Below are 18150 nucleotides of genomic sequence, written 5' to 3'. Positions count from 1 at the left end.
CTGCTCTTGCCGCAAACCCCCTATCACCCTAGCAGGACGCATGGGCTGATGATTTCCCTTAGGCTATGTTTGGTTTGAAGGAAAAGGTAGAGAAAGGAAAGGAAGGCAGGAAAACCTATACAAGGTTTGTAAAGGTTTCCCTGCCTTTCCCTACTATTTCCTTCAAACCAAACACAGCCTTAGCAAACTTAGGCTCCCAAGCTCTAAGCAAGGTCTTCTGTCGAATTCTTGTGAGAAGGGCATGGGGTGTTGCCCTACCTACATTGCATTATCTGATTGTCTGTGTCTGTGGTGCACTGTTATTTTCATACATGTCATAACCAGGCAGAATTGACGAAATGCCTACAATGAGGATCCAAGCCTGAGGATACATAATATAGTGCAACTCTATAATTTTTAAGTATACAAGGGCCAGGCTGGTTGCTTCCAGATTAAAAGATGAGTTGTGGGATGGTTAAGCTAACACTCTTTTGAAGGTTCTGAAAGTCCAAACAATCTGAAAGGCGTAAGGCGTGGGCTTTTGAGTAGTGTCAGAACCAAGAAACTAATTTGTTATCCTTCATCGTTTTTACAAAGAAAAAAAAGGTCATTGATCTTTCATCTAAAGACTAGGAAAAGAAACGGAGAGGTAATAATTCAGAGAAGTGGGGTAAGCAGTAGCTGTTAATTAACTACTTTCATCAAAATTGTTCCAGTCATGGGGATAAGGTGCTATGCACTAGACCCAGTTAGCGGGCTAAATGGGGTAGTGGAAAAGAGACATAGGGATAAGGAGCATCCCACAGCGCATCCCAACCGTGTATTGTAAACATCTCCCAATAACAAGTATAGAAGATCAAAATATCATATCAGCGCCTGTGGAGTTAAGGGTGTCAAGGAACCAGTTTTGGATTGGACCCCATCCAGTCCAAAATCAATTTGGATGGACCAACAAGACTCTGGTCCAAAATATTTATTAGATTTGATTGAACCTGGTTCATCCGTAATAAATTTATATTGGATTGGGTTGGATTAAGCAATATCTGGTCCATTGATATAAGATAAGAATATATCTGTCAATGGACCAAGCTTGGATTGAAACCAATTTAAATCAAAATAAATTTGAACAGATTAGACGATCTAGACATTGAATTGGACCAATCCAAAGTGATCCAAAGCATTCATTGGATTGGATTGGACCTGATCCATTTATAATGGACTCACATTGGATGGGATCGGATTGGGCCAAATCCAGTCCAATTGACACCCCTACGTGGAGTGCCCCCACATGTATATCTCAGTGTGCATTGGGAACATCCCCTGTATTTGTCATTGAGAGATATTCCCAATACACAATTGGAATGTGCCGTGAACCACCAATCTGAACTCGTAGGAGAGAAGCTCCCACTGAGATGTGCATGTGGGGCGGGCTCTGTGGGGCACAAATGTGAACTCATGGCAATGATGAACGCGGTGGCCCACTGGCATTCATGACGCGGAGAACCTGCTCTTCCTCTTTCTCAAACGGTGGGATGTCACTACTGGTCAGTGGTCATCGACACCAAATATCTTGAGCAGACCTCCGAATTGTGTGGTTTTGAATAATGAAATACAGACACTTGCTTGTTGGATGGATGCACTATCACAACTTGCAGCATTTCTATGATTACATTTAAAAGAGGGAAGATCATGGTACAAATTGCCTGGATACTAATACAGACTAAGATGATTTACCTGTTTTATTACCCAGGTCCTTGAAATGAACGAGAAGAAATTCCTCTAGTAAACGAAAAATACAAAATAGATGTTGGAGAGTCGGTCCCATCTAATGAACGTACTTCACCAACCACTCGAGGCTCTGCCAAATCAGGTTATGCGTCAGGGATAATTGCAATGAAATATGCAGAAAAACAACCTTTAGATTTAGAATGCCTATACATTTGGATCCGGTTGACAGCAAAGAGAACGTAGGATTTCAATGGATCAGCCATGAATAGAAACCCTGATCTTGAACTCAAGTCAGGTTTGCTACATAGCTGTGGTTTCCATATACCTGTATACATTCTGGTAAATCATCGTTCTTACTTCTGACATGAGTCTGCAGAAACACAGGAAATGGAGATGGTCATAGCAAATCACTTTGATTATAGGTACTTATTAGTTTTCGGATATCATCGTTTACAGTTCAATATAAAATTCTAATAGAAATAAGGCCCTGTTTGGTTTATAGGAATAGGGGTTTAGAATTGGAATGGGCTATTCCAATTTTAATTGTTTGGTTGGGTGGAATTAAAATCTTATTCTCATTCTTGGTGGAATGGCATTTCCTCATTTGAGGGAATGGTCATTCCCTTCTCCTTCCTTGGGAATGAGATCTCATTCCTATTGATTCCATTTCCTATTTCTATTCTTGTCTAAACCAAACAGATTATGGGAATAGACTATTCTGATTTCGATTTCCAAAGATTTCAATTTCAAATCCAATTCCAATTCAACTGTAAACCAAACGGACCCTAAATATATATAGGCTTTGGAAGACTGATTCTTACGTACATCTAAATGGGTACAATACTTGAGCAAATTATTACCTCCATGACACATTGGCAAGATGAGTCTCGATTGGCTGCAAGGCATGCGAGAATGACCAACCCAGCCGCGACGGTTGAGGGCCAGTAGCACAATTGCTCATGGTCCAGCAGCGAGAGCAGTGCCAAGTACTTGGCCCTCCTCTCTACCTCTTCGTCAGCACTTGCTGCCTTAAGGTAGAACCTAAAACATTGCAAATAAGTGTATACAAATTCATATCTGCCAGAAACATGTGACATTATTCAAAACCAAGTATTATTGAACATCAAGGAAGATTGTCATCTCATCAGGTGTGTATTTTCGGAGCAATGTATGGAGGTTGAAACCTTGAAGGTATCTGTATCTTCACCGCATATTTTTCTAAGCTTGGATTCCAATTAGCGGAATGAAATTTAATTTCATTCGATCAAGTGACCCTCTCAACCTGATGCGAGGCATGAGATGAATTTCACCATTTGATTGGTCGCAGTTAATAGATATCTTTTTTTTTTAATGGAAAAAAGCTTGACCGATTTAGCTACAATTCGTGGGAAATAGTACTATTGTGGGTATACAGAACCCACCAAATGGTGTTCATGCTTTTTATGTATGTGCTACATTGACACGCGCAATAAAGCGTCCTAAATTATTGGCGTTGTTTGAAAACTGGACATACCATAAGAAGTTGTATGTGGTGGGCAAGAAACATTGGAAGTTGAGGGTTTCCTGTACCAGCCATTCCATGGCCACCACTTCGCACCTGGTATAAGCATTGCTCCCTATATGGAATACCCTTTGCCGCACACTGAAAAGCCCCAATAATCAGAATTAGTACTCGTCTCCATCCTCTTGGAGATCCCATTGGTTGGAATCAGAAATCATTTATACTCTAGTTGGTCGATCAAAATACAACAAAAATCGAACAACTACCATTAGATTGGTAATTAATAATCCAATCGTCAGGCATGAAGGCAATGGACAGCCAACTGGTGAATATCATATAGAAGCTTATTATGATCAAACTAGGCAACATCTAAAGCCCATCTCCCAAATAAATGAGCGGAGTTAATCATCTCAAATTTAGTCACATCAATTTTGTCCAATCCACAACTCAATCTTGGCTTTATTCAGTTTAAGCTCTACTAATTTACATACCATATTGTATAGCTTATGTAACTATAAATTATAAATAGTATAACTTATTTCTATATTTCTTCTCTTCTATTAGCTTTTAATCTTGGACTCTAGATTGGGCTCTGTGTCTATAACTACGCTTGAATAACTTTAATATTAAAAAGAATTGCAGCAGAAAAGACGGTCTCAAGCTTGGCAAGTACCATTTTTTGGTAAGAAACTTGGTAGATACTTAAAAAGCTTAAGCTGATGAGCTCTACTACAGTATCACCAACCTGTTGTAGATGCCTTCAAGGTCATAATAACTTATAATTCAAATAGTCAAGGATGTTAATAAATTGAAATAAATACTAAAAAAATGTACAACATTAATTACCAGTTGAATGGCTGGTTTTCTTCGATCCTGGTGGCCAGCGTGAGACAAGCAATTCCAACTAGTTGAAGGTTCCTTGTGTTATTGAAGAATCCTCGACTCAGGAATCTGTCCAGGAGGCTGACCCCTAAAAACATTGTCTCGGGCTGAAGATTCTTTGCATTCGCTTGCTGCTTATGCACATCGATAACAATGAGATGGGAATTAGAAAAGCATGATATCATATGGTAATGGTGTTCAACAAACAATATATTACTGTCCGCAGGCATTGCGTGATGCACCCCCCCCCCCCAAAAAAAAAAAAGAGAGAAAGAAAAAGAAAAAGAAATTAAACGCCATTGTTGCATGCACGTCAAGCCTGCTGCATTACCTTATGTCTTAAATTCATGTTCACTTTTATTCTAATGAAACTGTAATACTTAATTTTGCAAGTTCACTTTCTTTTCTCTTCCCGCTTCTTAACATCACAAAAAAATCGTTCCATTTGATGCTTTTGATAACTATTGTAATTGTAGATCTAAGATCTCTTTTTCGTAGAGTCTATTGAATGGATGGTCATGTGATACATGATTGCATGTACCTCAACCTCAAGACATGGAGAATTCTTCTTATTTTTTATAGAAGTCCAGACTCCAGGTTTAGGTATTTATCGGTGTGAAGGCATAATATTGTGTGAGTTCCGATCATTCAAACCGAATGCTCGGCCCGTTCTGACAGAAAAATAAAAAAAAATCAAAAAAATAAAAAACGGTCAAAATCGTTCAAACGGTTCGAGCAGTTCAAACGGTTTGAATGATTAACCACCCGGTTCAGCGGTTCATTGACCAAATCAACAGTTTTGAGGAGAAATCCAGTTTTTGGAGAAAATGGAACCGGTCAAATGATCAGTTCCCGGTTTTTTTGAACGATTTTCAGGAAAAATTCAGTTTTTAGAGAAAATGGAACCGATCAAATGACCAGTTCCCGATTTTTCTGGTCCAACCATCCAATTGAATCCAGTTTTGAAAACCATGGTTTGATCTATTGACCTCAAAACGCTGGCCACAGCCTGTGCACAACACACTGCAGCCACATAAATGTTCCCGGCTGCAGTGTATTGTGCACAACGTCTAGTGGTCAGCAGATCGTGGCTCATACCGACTTAATAAAAGTGCCCAAACAAAATGGAATTCGGATTTGCTCCTCGAGCGCGTCTCACCCTAACCAAACAGCATGTTGCAGTCGTGAATTCAGCATTCAAAATATCTTCCAAGAATAATGTAAGGTTGCAAATGTTGTGAGGTTAGTGTGAGACGTGCTCTGTCACTCTGTTAGAGCAAATCCGGTGCCCATCAAAGAAAAAACAAGTGGGACAAAGCTGTTAAAACTGTTGTTCGAAAAGCGCCCCACTGAAAATCCCTTACTCCAAAGTACTATGAGTTATGCCAGTATTCTTCCTTGATGTGATGATGGATGAGTTTGAAAAAGCATGTACGGTGTTCGGGTGTTGCTGTGCGAATTTAACTAAACTCTTATTCTATTGGCCTATTGGGCACCGGCCACCCTGTATCCCTTGGTTACAAGGTTGCAAATGGGCGCCAGTAAGAATGAAAGATGGCAAAAGTACCCTCAAGTTTTAACTTCTCGTCTTCACGTATAATATAGTGGTATTCTAGTAATCACATTCAACTAGCCAATAAGGTTTAGAGTAGAGAACAGCCCGTTCCGAAATACGAGGAGACAGAAAATCGGACTGAAAGTCTGAAACGTACTTGCTTAGTTGCTTTGTAGTTTGTTTGAAGCGAAAAAGAGATTGTTGGAATCGGCCGTGAACAACCACCGCGATTATGTAGGTAACGTGGCCCCGAAACAACTCACCTCAATTATCCAGTTAACCATCTGAAACCGTTGCCGGAGGACGAGTTCGCCGTATTCCGTCGTCGAGCAATACTCCTCGGCGTAGTCGTGCAGAAAAACTTGTTTCCTCTCTCTTCTCCTTAACATTTTGTAACTTTCTTCTTGCTCTTCGTCTTCGAACCTCATCAACTGAGCCAAAACACATGAAAAGAAAGTCACAATAATTAAAACAAAAAATCAATGAAAGAGAACTTGTTTTACACGTACAGACTTCGGACTCACTGTAAATTCATCGAAGTACTCGTCTTCAATGTGCGATGGTTCATTTACATCCGGATGGAAGCTTAACTTTGAGAATTGCTGTGTAAACTGAAGGAGCAATAAGAAACAATCAGACTGAGGCGAATTTTCATTCGATTGTTCTGAAAAATCGCTTGAAGATTCGATACTAAACAAAGGACTGAGATCTGAGAAATCTATATCTGAATTTCTTGGGAAGATCTCTGATTCGAGTTGTGAGATTGTCATATCCTGGCTAATTGAGTAGTTTGAATCGGTTTCATACGTGAATTTTTCTGAACAAGTCAGGTCACAATTGAAATTTAAGAACTTCGCTTTATGCTCTGCGTTTGATTCTGAATTGGACACGGCGATATTCGATTCTACATACATAACTTGTGCTCTGTTTTCCTCATCTTTCATTGCTTTCGTTGGCAAACTGTCGACGAACGGACAGAGATTCAGATTTTTCGCTTCAGTAATTGATTCAAGACAAGAAATATCTGAACTAACTTCATTGCCATGAATTCCAGGAGAGTAGATTTTGGCTCCCAGCTTCCAAACTTCACCGGAAAATTCGCCGGGTTTGGAGAGACTTGGAACATTTTCTTGCTGAAGCGGCTTATCGCAAGAAGCTTCCGAAAGCGCGATTACTTCTGAAACTGTATTTTCTTCATTCTCATCTGCCTTTTCGGCACCTTTACGAGCTCTCCTTTTCCGCGTTAAATTTCTCTCTCGAACCTCGTGTGTTTTATCGTGTGATTTACCGTCATCAAGAACATCTGCTCCAGAAAACGAATCTACGCACGATAGTTCTGATAACTCCATGCCGCGATCTCGACTTCCTTTCTTCTCCATGGTCACTTTATTTTCTTCCAGTCTGTAAAACGATCTTGTTATCCTACGAAATTGTTCTCCATCAGTCTTCTTCGGTTGACAGAAACTTCGCTCACCTTCTCGAATTTCAACTTCAGGACCTCTGATCTCCTCAGCTCCTCTCTTCCGCCTGATCGATCTTGGTTTCTTCTTCAGATTCTGAGATGCTTCAGAAATCCAGTTCGAATTGCACGAAATTTCGTCGGAGAAACATGAAGCAGAGCTCGAAGCTGCCGGAAAAGCAGAGAACTCTGTTTTCTTACCAACAAACATCGAATTCGATGATCTACGGAGAATTGGAGATATCTGGGAGCGCTTCCTCCGATTAATCTTCGATCGGAGCTTCTTGAAGTGTGAAGCTGGTTGAATCTTCCGCTTCCTTCTTGAATTGCTCCGTTGGAGAACATTGCTCGTGGCTCTATTCATCGTAGCCAGTTTTCAGTTACGAATTCAAATTCAAGTTCGTAATATTGAGTTTGCCTAGTTCAGACAGGAAGTTGCAGAGGATTAGGGTTTAGTTGGTCGAAGAAGACGAATCACAGAGAGAGAGGGAGATTCGGAGTCTGGAGAAGGACTGCAGGAGCACCACTTCTACGGCCCCACCTTCATCTGTGAGTAATTAGCTTGAGAAACGTTGATTGGAGCCTGAGTTGAGTTGTGGGCCTTGTGGCCATACTTTTATAGTCTGTGGACCCACAAATGCCACCATTTTCTTGAGTTCTTGGCCACGTCTCTACGTGAATGACTCACGCCTTTCGCTGTGCCTTTATTCTCCTGATTGACGAAACACGAAAATATGGGTGGCAAACCGGCAGATTGGTCTGCGAGAACTGACCTGACCAGATACTGACCAGATCGGGTTGGTTCTAGGCCCAACCCTAGGGATGGCAATTGGCAAGCGGAAGTATTCGGTTTGGGTAGGCCCAACCCTCGGATGTCCTTGGGTTGGATCTAGAGCCGGGCTGGGCCTAGGCCTTAATTAATGCCTCATATGTGCTTAATGTTAACAGTGTTAATTGTTAAGGTATTTGGGTTCAGGTTAGCCCAACCCTAGGGACGGCAACGAGAAGTGTTCGGTTTGGGTTGGGCTAACCTGCATCCAACCAGACCATCCTTCAACTTGCCCAGCCCATCTTATGAGTAGAGTAGAGCAGGGTGACTTTCGGGCATGAAGAAAGGCAAATAAGAGCAAGAAAAAATATAAATGATATTAATCAAATTAAAATGAAATATAAAAAACAAAAAAAAAATAAAGAAGAGAGGCAAGGACACTTTCAAATTTTAACGGATAACCAAACCTTTAATCTATTATAATTTAGGTTCGACTATAATATGGAAAAGATAATTATATCTGAAAAACAAATAAGATGCTATTTATAAAAAATCATGGATGGATTTTGATTGGTCAAAACTCTTTTCATACCATATCTTTTTCATATCATAGATTTTCCCAACACACACACACACACACACATATATATATATATATATATATATATATATATATATATATATATATTAAGACTCGTTTGTTTGTCATGCAAATCTGAACTGGATAGAAATTAATTTTGCATCAAGTTGCAAAATTTGCATCCTTTGTCACTTGTACTCTTTTTTTCACTTGTTCTCATTTGTAGTGTAAATTTTGCATCAAATGCTCAGTTTGGAAGGAGTGCAAATGCAAATATGTAGAGTGCAAAACCTTATATTTTGTACTATTTTATATATATTTACACTGCACATATTTGCATGTGTACTCCTTCCAAACTGAGCCTAAGGCTGTGTTTGGTTGCAATGCAAATAATTTTGCACTGATGCAAAATCATAGCAGTGCAAATGATTTGAGTGTAAGTTCTGACCTATTTTTATTTCAGATTTTAGCTTATTTTGTTTGATTACAGTACAAATGAAGTAAATTAAGACATGAAGTAGGATAAAATAGAATCCAAAACAAAATTAAACAAGAATTTGCATTTTTTACATTTGCACTCCCATACATTTGTGCTAGTGCATATAAATTTGCACTGCAACCAAAACACAGCCCAAGTCTCAGTTTGTAAAGAGTAAAAATACAAATATGTATGGTACAAATACATACAAAATATAAGGTTTTAAACTCTATATATTTATATTTGTTTTCCTTCCAAACTGAGCCTAAAAAACTAATGCAAAATTTGCATCACTTCCGACATACCTTAAATAGAGCCGAAGTTGGGCCAAGTTAGCCAAACTCAACCGAAAAGAAAGTCAGGTTGGATTGATGGTTAAGTTAGGTTAGGATTGATTTTTGCTAACCCGGCCCTACCCGAAGTTAACTAACTCTACTACTGTTATTGTACATAAGTATTATAGCCTTCCTACATACTATCATGTTCATTTGTCTCAACTCTTAAGCCCTAATCCAAATGACAAATTGTTATTAGTGACTTTGATTCTATAATTTTGATTTATGTTTTATTATTACTTATTTAATGTCATAAATCATATGATAATTGTGAAACATTTTCGTTTTCACTTGACTAAAACAACAAATAAAAATCAACTACAATCAGAGTTGTAGTAATGTTTTCTTAGCTTTATTGCTTTATGCTTATTGGCCATTTTTTGAATCTTAAAGTGCTAATGTCTTGTTTTATTGGCCAATTTTGCTCTTACACATTTATATTTCTAGTCATTATTTTCCAACCAAAGATATAGGACATTGAACTTTATGCCTCAAGATCAATTAACCAATCTGAAAAAGTGGAGCAATGGTGGAGGTCCAATTCCTCCACCTCCCCTCCTATTTCACCACCACTCCCACCATCACCACTTTATATATAACACCTCCTAAAATCAAGACCACTTAAAAAAAACTTTCAAATAAACACATCTCGAAAGAATATATTGGAGAATGAAAAGCTCCATTGATTCTTCCAACCTTCTCTCTCCAAATGACTCGATTTTCACTCTAAAAAGTAAAAAATATACCAATGATCTGTAAGCCATTTGATAAATTCTCAGTCACCTGGGTTGGACCCCCATGGTAAACGGAAAAGTCCCCAACTCCCCATGATTCAATCAGAAAAACTTTCTCACTTTAGAATAAGTTGGGTCCATCCACGAAGCCAACACATGGTTCAAGAGGCGGGACCCACATGTAGACTAACAAGTAGGGCTCACACATGGGATAATGCAGTCTGGTTGACATGTGAGGCTTATATGTGCGAAACCAACAGGTGAAACCTTCAAGTGAGGCCAATTATAGACCCCATTTTCCAATTGCATTTTTTCTCGTGGTTCAACCAAGTAGGGCTCACAAGCCACACCTTTATATTATCAACAAAAACCAGTTGATATAATGTTTTATTTTTCTTTCAAACAATGATGTGGGGCTAAAATTTTATTTCCAATTGTATTTTTTTCTTAGTGGTATATAAATGGATTTTAAAAAATCGTTTAAAATTCACCATGAATTTTCAATATTTATGTTATGTTCATTACACTTTTTAAAATGTCTAAAACTCATCATTATCACTAATTTGACGTTGAATAAACCGACGGTTATTAATATATAACCATTTTAACACTGCAAGAAAATATATTTCTAGCGGCAGTTTTAAACTTGACTGTTTAACGACTGCCGCTAGAAATATTAATATGTAGCGACAGTCGATTAAAACTGCCCCTACACAACAAATGGCTGCCGCTACATGAAAAGGCGTAAGTTTCATTTTTCCCTTCCTCACGCCTCTTCCCGCCGTCTCTCTCCACTCTTGCTCAGTCGTCTATCGCTTTCTCTCTCGCGCTCTCTCTCTCTCTCCCCCTTTCTCTCACAGTCGCCCCTCTCTCGCGCTCTTTCTCTCTCAGTTGTCCCTCTTTCGCTCTCTCTCTTGCTCTGTCAAGGGAGTGATGTCTCTGTCAAAATAGTGTTCTGAGGTAAAGTCGATGCTTCTTCAGGCCTTTTTCTCGGATTGGAATTCTAGGTAAAGCCTAACTTGAGGTAAGGTCGGTTCTTCGAAAAATATATGCATTCTAGGTTTTATTTCTATTGTTTTGTTTTTTTGTTTTTACCTCTGGTTTGGCCCTGAACGCCGGTCATTTGCCTTTTCCAACCTTTATCAATATTTTGATTTTTTTTTTCCAATTTACTGTTTGTTTTCTTAGCATGATAGAATCGAGCTCATTTCCTTAACATATAGATTTAGGGTTTGTGTCGTTCATTCGATACTTTCACTTATAGGAAGTTAAGAATATTTGTTCTAGTTCTGATATTTAAGCAGCGTACATATGAATATTTTGGTTCTTGCTTAGACTCTATTCGACTCTAAACCTTTTGATGTAGATCTGCTGATTTTTTAGTTGAAATAACTTGAGATGTCTGTTATAGCCTCTACGTTTTCTTTGTTTATTTTTCTAAGCCATTTGACGTGATTAACTACTCTTATAGTTTGATGTACTTTATAGATCTTGACTCTTTTAAATGATTATGTTAGTATACCACGTGGAAAGGTTGGGATAAACTATTTACCAAGCAGAAATCTCTGAATTTCACTGTTTCAGTGTGCAGCTGGATGTTATTGTCTCATGAATCTATAAAAAAAACATGTTATTGTCTCATGGTGATCATAAAAAATACTAGAAAAATATTTATGCCTATACAGGTTTGGAATGCTAATTGATATTGGTGAATCACAAAAGTTGAATCAATTGGGAATTAGAAATTGGGTTCCACTCCTACTAATAACAACAGCGCATTATTGTCTGATGACTTTGATCTTGGTCATGGAATGCTAATTAACATCTAATTACTGTCGCTGCATCACATTTGGAATGCCCGTTTAGGAGGGCTTTCATGCAGTGGCTTTTAGCATTATAAAGTAGGCCTCACACAGAAAATCAAAAATAGATTTACATGAGCTAGAAAAACTATTTTCTGTAGCTTCTGGGACCTTCAGTCAATGCAGCTCAATCAATGTTGAAGAACTCCCAAACAGGCCTTTATCGCCCAATGTTAAGTGCCTTTTTGTTTTTTTCAAGATAATTACATACTTAGAGAAGAGCAGTGTTTTCAAACCACTGTTGATAGTGACCCAAGCAGAGGCAGTTTGCCAGGGCCCCAGGTTTTGATGCTTATGAGGGTGAGGGATCAACCAAAACACTTGTTAAGACTTAAGTTAAGAGCATATATAGAGAGGGATTTTCATGTCATAGTCTGTAGCTTTACTAGAATAGTCCTTGATGGGTAATGGTGGATTGTGAATTATTCAAAGCTCCCCGCCTGTTCTGGGTTTGCTTGATTTAGTATTATATTTCAAATGGGTCCACTCTGGCCCATAACTGGCATTCACCATTCACCAGCTTTCTCCAGCCAATTCAAGAGTAGCAACCTACAACCAACAAATGCAAAAGCTTTAATGAACCAAATGCATCAGTGCCTGAACCAGTGGACATCATACAACAAAGTTTAAATAGGTGGAAGCTTGGTTCACCCTACAGTCATGTCATAAGGACATAATTAAACATTTCTTTTGGTTTTAAGAAGCTGATTGTTAGATTGTTCAGTAGCTACAAGAATAGAAATAATATACTCGCTTAAGGAAAGAAAATAGCAATAGAAACAGTATTTTCGACCAATGGCTGGGTAAAAAAATCTAGGAAAGAGGTTAGCTTTTAAAGCTTGGACATCTTGAAGTTCAGAATAGCTGGGTAAAAAAATCTAGAAACAAGATTTATGACCAATAGAAACAGTATTTAAAAGCTTGGACATCTTGAAGTTCAGAATAACTTGGTGAAAAAAAATATAGGAAAGTCAATGGGTTGGCCTCTTTTGGAGGTCATGATAAAGGAAAGAGGATTAGCTTTTAAGAAACAACACAAAAAGAAAGCCGTTAGATTTGGTAAAAGGAAGGAAAAAAGTTGGGAATTATCTTGTTTAAAGTTAGTCATTTTCTAAACTGGTTTAATATAATGCCTTCCATATGCAGGCTCCACAAACAAGTTCTTCCCCTCCTACAGCAACTCCCCAAGTTACGCCAGCAACATCAGCTTCGTGAGTTTTTCATTTACTTTCTATTGCATTTGAGTGGCCTTTTGACCATTGTACTTTATATGTTGTTGGTTAACTTTCTTCATTTGGCAGGTCACCATCAGTTCCTTTATCTGCACATACCCCTGTCACAGCTACCCTTACTTCTACTACTGTCCCGTGAGCTCTCTTCTTTGTCTTACATACATATTTCTGTAGGACATATATTTTCCTTATGTGTATATATTAATATAAACACGTATTTCAATATTGGAGTGGATCCATTTTGGGATCAAATTCAGATTGCCTTAATCAGATTCCACTTAAAACCTGAACAAACAGCTACAGTTTGCAGCTCTATGTCCATTTACATTAACATTAACAATAGGAATGGACCTCTGGTTCGCGTTTGTTATGTTTCTTTATTGGGGGTTGGGTTCAGCATCAATGAATTGATAATAAATTTTGGGACTTGGGGGTCCTTGTTTGTTTTCCTGTGAATGTCTATGTGCATTGGTCCTTCTTATAGTTTGGTCACATACAAGCACTGTAGGTCAGCTATTGGATGGAAAGATACATGCAGAAATAGAAAAATTCAGACACAATAATGTAGGTCAGCTATTGTAGTAGTATGGAACTAAAGGACTAGTGTTATTACACCCTTGTTAAATCAGATCTGGGGTCTGCCCAGCCTGAGATGCAGTCTGTCATCCCATGCAGGAAGCTGTAAGAGCTCATATGGCTTGACATGGAAGCCTTGATATAACCACAGCTTGCCAAATTGGCCTATGGGACAACAGAGATGTACCTAGGAAGGAGGATCCTGTTTACCCCTTGTTGTCAAGTAATTTAATCATGGCACTTGAGGTGGGCTGGGATATTATTGTTGTCAAGTAATTTAATCATGGGGTTAATCTGCCCCCAAGGTGAAATTCTTTCACATGGGTGGTTGCACTAGAAAAATGTTTGACTAAGGAGATGCTTTTGAGGAAGGGGCATCCCATCCAAGACAATTATGTCAGTACTCTGGTCTTCATGGAAATGTTTGACTAAGGAGATGCTTCTGGTCTTCATGGTTCCTCATTCAAGCACGGATTAGCAAGCAATACCCTTGTCAGTACTCTAGCACCACAATTATGTCATTCTTCAGAGCAATTCAATCGGCTGTACTGAGCTTGGTCATTGAAAGAGACATTTCCTTGTGGGTTCTGAGAGGGAAAGCTGCGATCTTAACTGTCTTGTATGCTGTAAGTACCCTCTATCCCCATCTACAGTATCTGAATAATGCAGTTCAGTTTAAGGCTCTTTTTGAAGAAATGAACATATATAGAACAATACAATAGATGACAAACCACATGAAGTGGGCTCTAGTCGGGTATTGGTTTGTCAGTTGAGGGCAGACTTTGGCTGGGCTGTGCTAGTTCAGGGGCCCATATGGGTAAAAACCTCCCTTGAGGTTTCTAACAATCATAAAAACCTCCTCTGTAGTATTGAAAAAAACCTACAGTTATTTCCCTTTTTTTTATTGTCATGGATGGATTAAAAAGAATCTTGAGTGTGATAGATATTTAAAAAAATCTCTAAGTTAGATGGCAGTCCAAAACTCCCAAAGAATAAAGTGATTTTACTCTAAAAAAATGTTAGGTCTGGTGAAGTTTAAAAGGATAAATCTGATATTTTGAATTATATTGAGAGGTATCCTAATAAGTTCGTAAGTGTAATTTCCTAACTTTGAAGTCTGATTTACTTGAACAAAGATGGAAAGGAGGTAACTGCAGATTTTTAGGAAATCATAGGGAGGCTTTTGGCTTCACAAGGTAGGGCGAGGGCCCCACCAGGACAGCCTATAAAGTATAAACAGTGTTTGGTGAAAATTCCGGGAAACCCAATTTTGCTGTCCTACAGCTGAGAAAACGGCTTTGCATTTAAGCTTCTTTGAGTGGCTTCTCTAAAGTCCAAAGCCGTTCTATCAAAGGCTTCAGGCTTTAGCCCTCCCAATGGGGCCCTAAATAAGTGACCAACCTAGGGCTAGCTATATATACCCTTCCCCTGTCTGGTAGTGTCTATCATCAGATTTCTGTTTTTTCTGAATCAGCCTAGTGATAACAGGGACCCTTTTTAAACGAGGCACAACTCAAGCATTTAACCACCTTGCAGGCTGCAGCGGTTTATTGACCAACCTGAGCCTGGCCCGGGCCCGAGCCCAACCTGAGTGCATCAAATTATAGACTAACTATTCATGCACTGTTACTTTCTCCTGATCACTAACTTGAATTGGAATATGAATCTGAATGGAAAGCCTTGGTTTTCTCAGGGAATAATGGGATCAGGATTAAGCTTTGTGGGGATGTCATGGTGTGTAAAGAAAAGGGACCCCCTCTTTACTTCAGCATTCAGCCCACTCATTCAGATAATTGTAGCCATAATTGATTTCTTTATTCTACATGAGAAACTAAACCTCGGAAGGTTAGTCCTGGATCCACAATTCCAGTGAAATTACTGATTCCATATTTATCTTTATTGCACAGTCTAATCTTGTTTTTTTGCAACTGCAATGGACAGCGTATTGGGATCTGTTCTTGTGATTATTGGTCTCTATTCTCTTGTGGGGCAAAAGTAAGGAGGCCCAGATTTGCATGATCAAGCCCCAAGCAGTGGAAGAGGAGGAAGCTCAGGAGGCACCAGTCTAAGTAATTTGGTCTGGCTATTGATTGCAGGCTATTGATTGCTTATGATGTCAAACTACTGGAGGTTCTCCAAGCTGCAAGAGTACAAAGATTGAAACATTGAAACTGAGGATGATCTGAAATCCTACTTGTAGTTAAAGTCTTTTGAATGAGCGAAATTTGTATTGTGATCTAAAACATTGTATTTGTACAAAGATAGAAACATTGAGACTGAGAACAATTAGCTTCAGAGGGTCCATTTTTAAGAATAAATGGACGAAATTTGTATTTGTGAGAATGAATGAATGAATTAATAGAATTTGTATTTTTGTTTTTTTGTATTTCATTTCAATTTGGATGATTGAATATAAAATGGGTTATTTGAAGCAAATTAAAATCTTGTTTAGTAATTAAAAATAATTACAGGTTATTTTGAACGGATTTCAGGTTATTTGGGTAGGTGCGAAAAAAAAATATATAATAGATTTAGCGGCAGTCGGTGCATCTCTATAGCGGCAGTCACGACTGCTGCTAAAACTATAACTAGCGGCAGTTTTTAAGACTTTTAGCGGCAGTAAAAGTCATTTTCTTGTAGTGTAACTTTCATAGAAAAATATAAAATATATACAAATAAATTAACAGGTGTTAATATATTACCATTTTAATATTTAGACATGAAAAAAAGGAAAAAGTTTAAAAAATATTTTCAAATATAAAATACATAAAAACATAGAAACAAAAAATATAAAAAATTATAGAAATTGCAAACAAAATAAAAAATTATTTTCAAACTATAGAAACTATATAAATTGAAAAACAAAATCAAAAAATAAAAATTGTAGAAAAAACACCAAAAATTATAGAAAAACACAGAAATTACAAATAAATAACAAAAAATACAAGAAAATTTATAGATTGTAGAAAATAGAAAATGTAAAAAAACAGAAATTATAAAAAACATTGGAAATTATAGCAAAACACTAAAAATGCAAAAAAAAAAGAAAATTGAAAACTAAAAAGACCATTTTTCCTCTTAACTCGCCATTCAAGGGTAATTTGGTCATGAAAATTGTTATTTATGTTGATATGGACACCTCTGTTAAGAAGCATTAATGATGCACTAACTGAAGGTGAGTTTTGGAAAATAAAAACTTACTAACATGGTGAGTGTTGGACACTTTGAAAAGTTGTGGTGAGTTCAAGGGAAAGGTTGAAAACTCAGTGAGTTTTAGACAATTTCCCTTTTGGAAAATATTATTTAAATTGTTGTGAAAAGAAAAGTGTTGTAATATGCCAAAAAAAAAATGAATTACTGTCACTATGAAGGCACAAGGCGTGTGATTAATACCAAAAAAAAAAAAAAAAAATTCTGATAAGGTCCAATATGCAAAAAGAAAAAAAAAACACGGGGTACAACTGTAAGAATGTCATTTACCATCATGGTACAAGTGGTGTTTCAAATTGACCATAAGATGAGAATATAAGGTCAAGCTTAAGTATCTTATGACTTTATCTTTTGATTGTTTAGGAGGTGTTCGGTGGTGTGTATTGGTCACGATATATTCAGTTTCAATCCACCCCACCCCTATGCCATGAATTCGATTGGCTGTAGTGAGAATTGATCCATACTATCTCATGGATTAGTCCACACCATAGTTCATTTTCTCATCCACGGGTTTATCTCGTGGAAGCATCTACACTATACCATTTTGCATATGGAATAACGATCTCATACTTCGCATGGATGTTTAACCCTAGTATAAGACCTCTTTTCTTTTTACTGTTGAAACACTTTTTTGTGAATTCGCCGTTGTTATTCTTCTCTAGGGATGAGCAAAAAAAATGGAAAAATTGAAGCGATCGAAACCAAACCGAAAAATCAGTTAACTGAACCGACCGGTATACATATATTTCTATATATTTTATATATTATAAATTAATAAATATGCATTTTATATAAAATATGATATATTATTTATTAATTAAAATATAATATTATATATATTTTTATAATATATATTATAAAAATTAAAAAACCAAAAAATCGACGAATCAAACCGACAGTTAACCGAACTAGCCAACTAGTTAACCAATTGGTTTCGGTTACCAGTTTTCAAAAAATCGATAGTACCAGTTTAGTCCAAGAAAAAGCCCGAGCACCCCTATTCTTCTCTACTCGTCATTGCTATTATTCTTTATTTGAACTATGGCTGTAATTGGATCGGATGCAGCAAAACCCACATTTAATCCGATTATTGATAACCCACATCTGAATCCAATTGGCTTGGATTCAAATTCAAATCCTAACGGACTCGGATCAGATCCAAATTTAATTCGACTCTACTATAAATTTTCTAAAATACTAGAAAAATAAAATTTATTTATTTTTCAACTTTTATAAATAATAAATTAATGTAAATATAACATACTAAATT

The 18150-nt window shown here is 37.4% G+C and overlaps 2 protein-coding genes across 11 annotated transcripts; one reads left to right on the top strand and one right to left on the bottom strand.

Moving 5' to 3' along the window:
- Window positions 1–1613: 1613 nt before the first annotated feature.
- On the bottom strand, window positions 1614–8473 carry SDS (Cyclin family protein). Of its 3 annotated transcripts, XM_010272921.3 has the most exons (7): window positions 6170–8469; window positions 5909–6076; window positions 4055–4221; window positions 3221–3349; window positions 2568–2748; window positions 2033–2077; window positions 1614–1837 (listed from the first exon to the last, which is right to left on the bottom strand). In XM_010272921.3, exons 1-7 carry the CDS (start codon window positions 7466–7468, stop codon window positions 1805–1807), a joined length of 2022 nt encoding a protein of 673 aa, XP_010271223.1. In that variant the 5' UTR covers window positions 7469–8469; the 3' UTR covers window positions 1614–1804. The 3 variants fall into 3 exon arrangements, with proteins under 3 accessions (XP_010271223.1, XP_088758979.1, XP_088758978.1); XM_088902852.1 differs by lacking the exon at window positions 1614–1837 and having other exon boundaries at window positions 1848–2077; window positions 6170–8471; XM_088902853.1 differs by lacking the exons at window positions 1614–1837; window positions 3221–3349 and having other exon boundaries at window positions 1847–2077; window positions 6170–8473.
- A 2193-nt stretch (window positions 8474–10666) lies between these two features.
- Window positions 10667–16056, top strand: LOC104607299 (WAT1-related protein At3g30340-like). 8 transcript variants are annotated; one of them, XM_088886327.1, is made up of 6 exons: window positions 10689–11007; window positions 13009–13073; window positions 13164–13229; window positions 13770–14296; window positions 15364–15515; window positions 15612–16056. In XM_088886327.1, exons 4-6 carry the CDS (start codon window positions 14186–14188, stop codon window positions 15667–15669), a joined length of 321 nt encoding a protein of 106 aa, XP_088742453.1. In that variant the 5' UTR covers window positions 10689–11007; window positions 13009–13073; window positions 13164–13229; window positions 13770–14185; the 3' UTR covers window positions 15670–16056. The 8 variants fall into 8 exon arrangements, 5 of the variants coding, with proteins under 5 accessions (XP_088742454.1, XP_088742453.1, XP_088742451.1 ...); XM_088886325.1 differs by having other exon boundaries at window positions 10689–11024; XM_088886328.1 differs by lacking the exon at window positions 13770–14296 and having other exon boundaries at window positions 10669–11007.
- The last annotated feature ends 2094 nt before the right edge of the window (window positions 16057–18150 follow it).

The sequence above is a fragment of the Nelumbo nucifera genome, chromosome 4, assembly GCF_055504915.1.
Source record: "Nelumbo nucifera cultivar China Antique chromosome 4, China Antique-T2T, whole genome shotgun sequence".
In the NCBI taxonomy this organism is placed as follows: domain Eukaryota; kingdom Viridiplantae; phylum Streptophyta; class Magnoliopsida; order Proteales; family Nelumbonaceae; genus Nelumbo; species Nelumbo nucifera.
This window is presented reverse-complemented; position numbering and strand designations above follow the sequence as displayed.

What these genes read in the sequence shown, in the direction of transcription:
- SDS (XM_088902852.1), bottom strand. Translation starts at nt 7,468, where the DNA reads ATGAATAGAGCCACGAGCAATGTTCTCCAACGGAGCAATTCAAGAAGG. An exon ending in AGTACTTCGATGAATTTACA is followed by an intron (nt 6,077 to 6,169) that starts GTGAGTCCGAAG and finishes GTTTTGGCTCAG; the next exon opens with TTGATGAGGTTCGAAGACGA. An exon ending in CTTGCCAATGTGTCATGGAG is followed by an intron (nt 2,078 to 2,567) that starts GTAATAATTTGC and finishes GTGTTTCTGCAG; the next exon opens with ACTCATGTCAGAAGTAAGAA.
- LOC104607299 (XM_088886326.1), top strand. Translation starts at nt 14,186, where the DNA reads ATGTCATTCTTCAGAGCAATTCAATCGGCTGTACTGAGCTTGGTCATT. An exon ending in TCTTAACTGTCTTGTATGCT is followed by an intron (nt 14,297 to 15,363) that starts GTAAGTACCCTC and finishes TGGTTTTCTCAG; the next exon opens with GGAATAATGGGATCAGGATT. An exon ending in GAGAAACTAAACCTCGGAAG is followed by an intron (nt 15,516 to 15,611) that starts GTTAGTCCTGGA and finishes TGCAATGGACAG; the next exon opens with CGTATTGGGATCTGTTCTTG.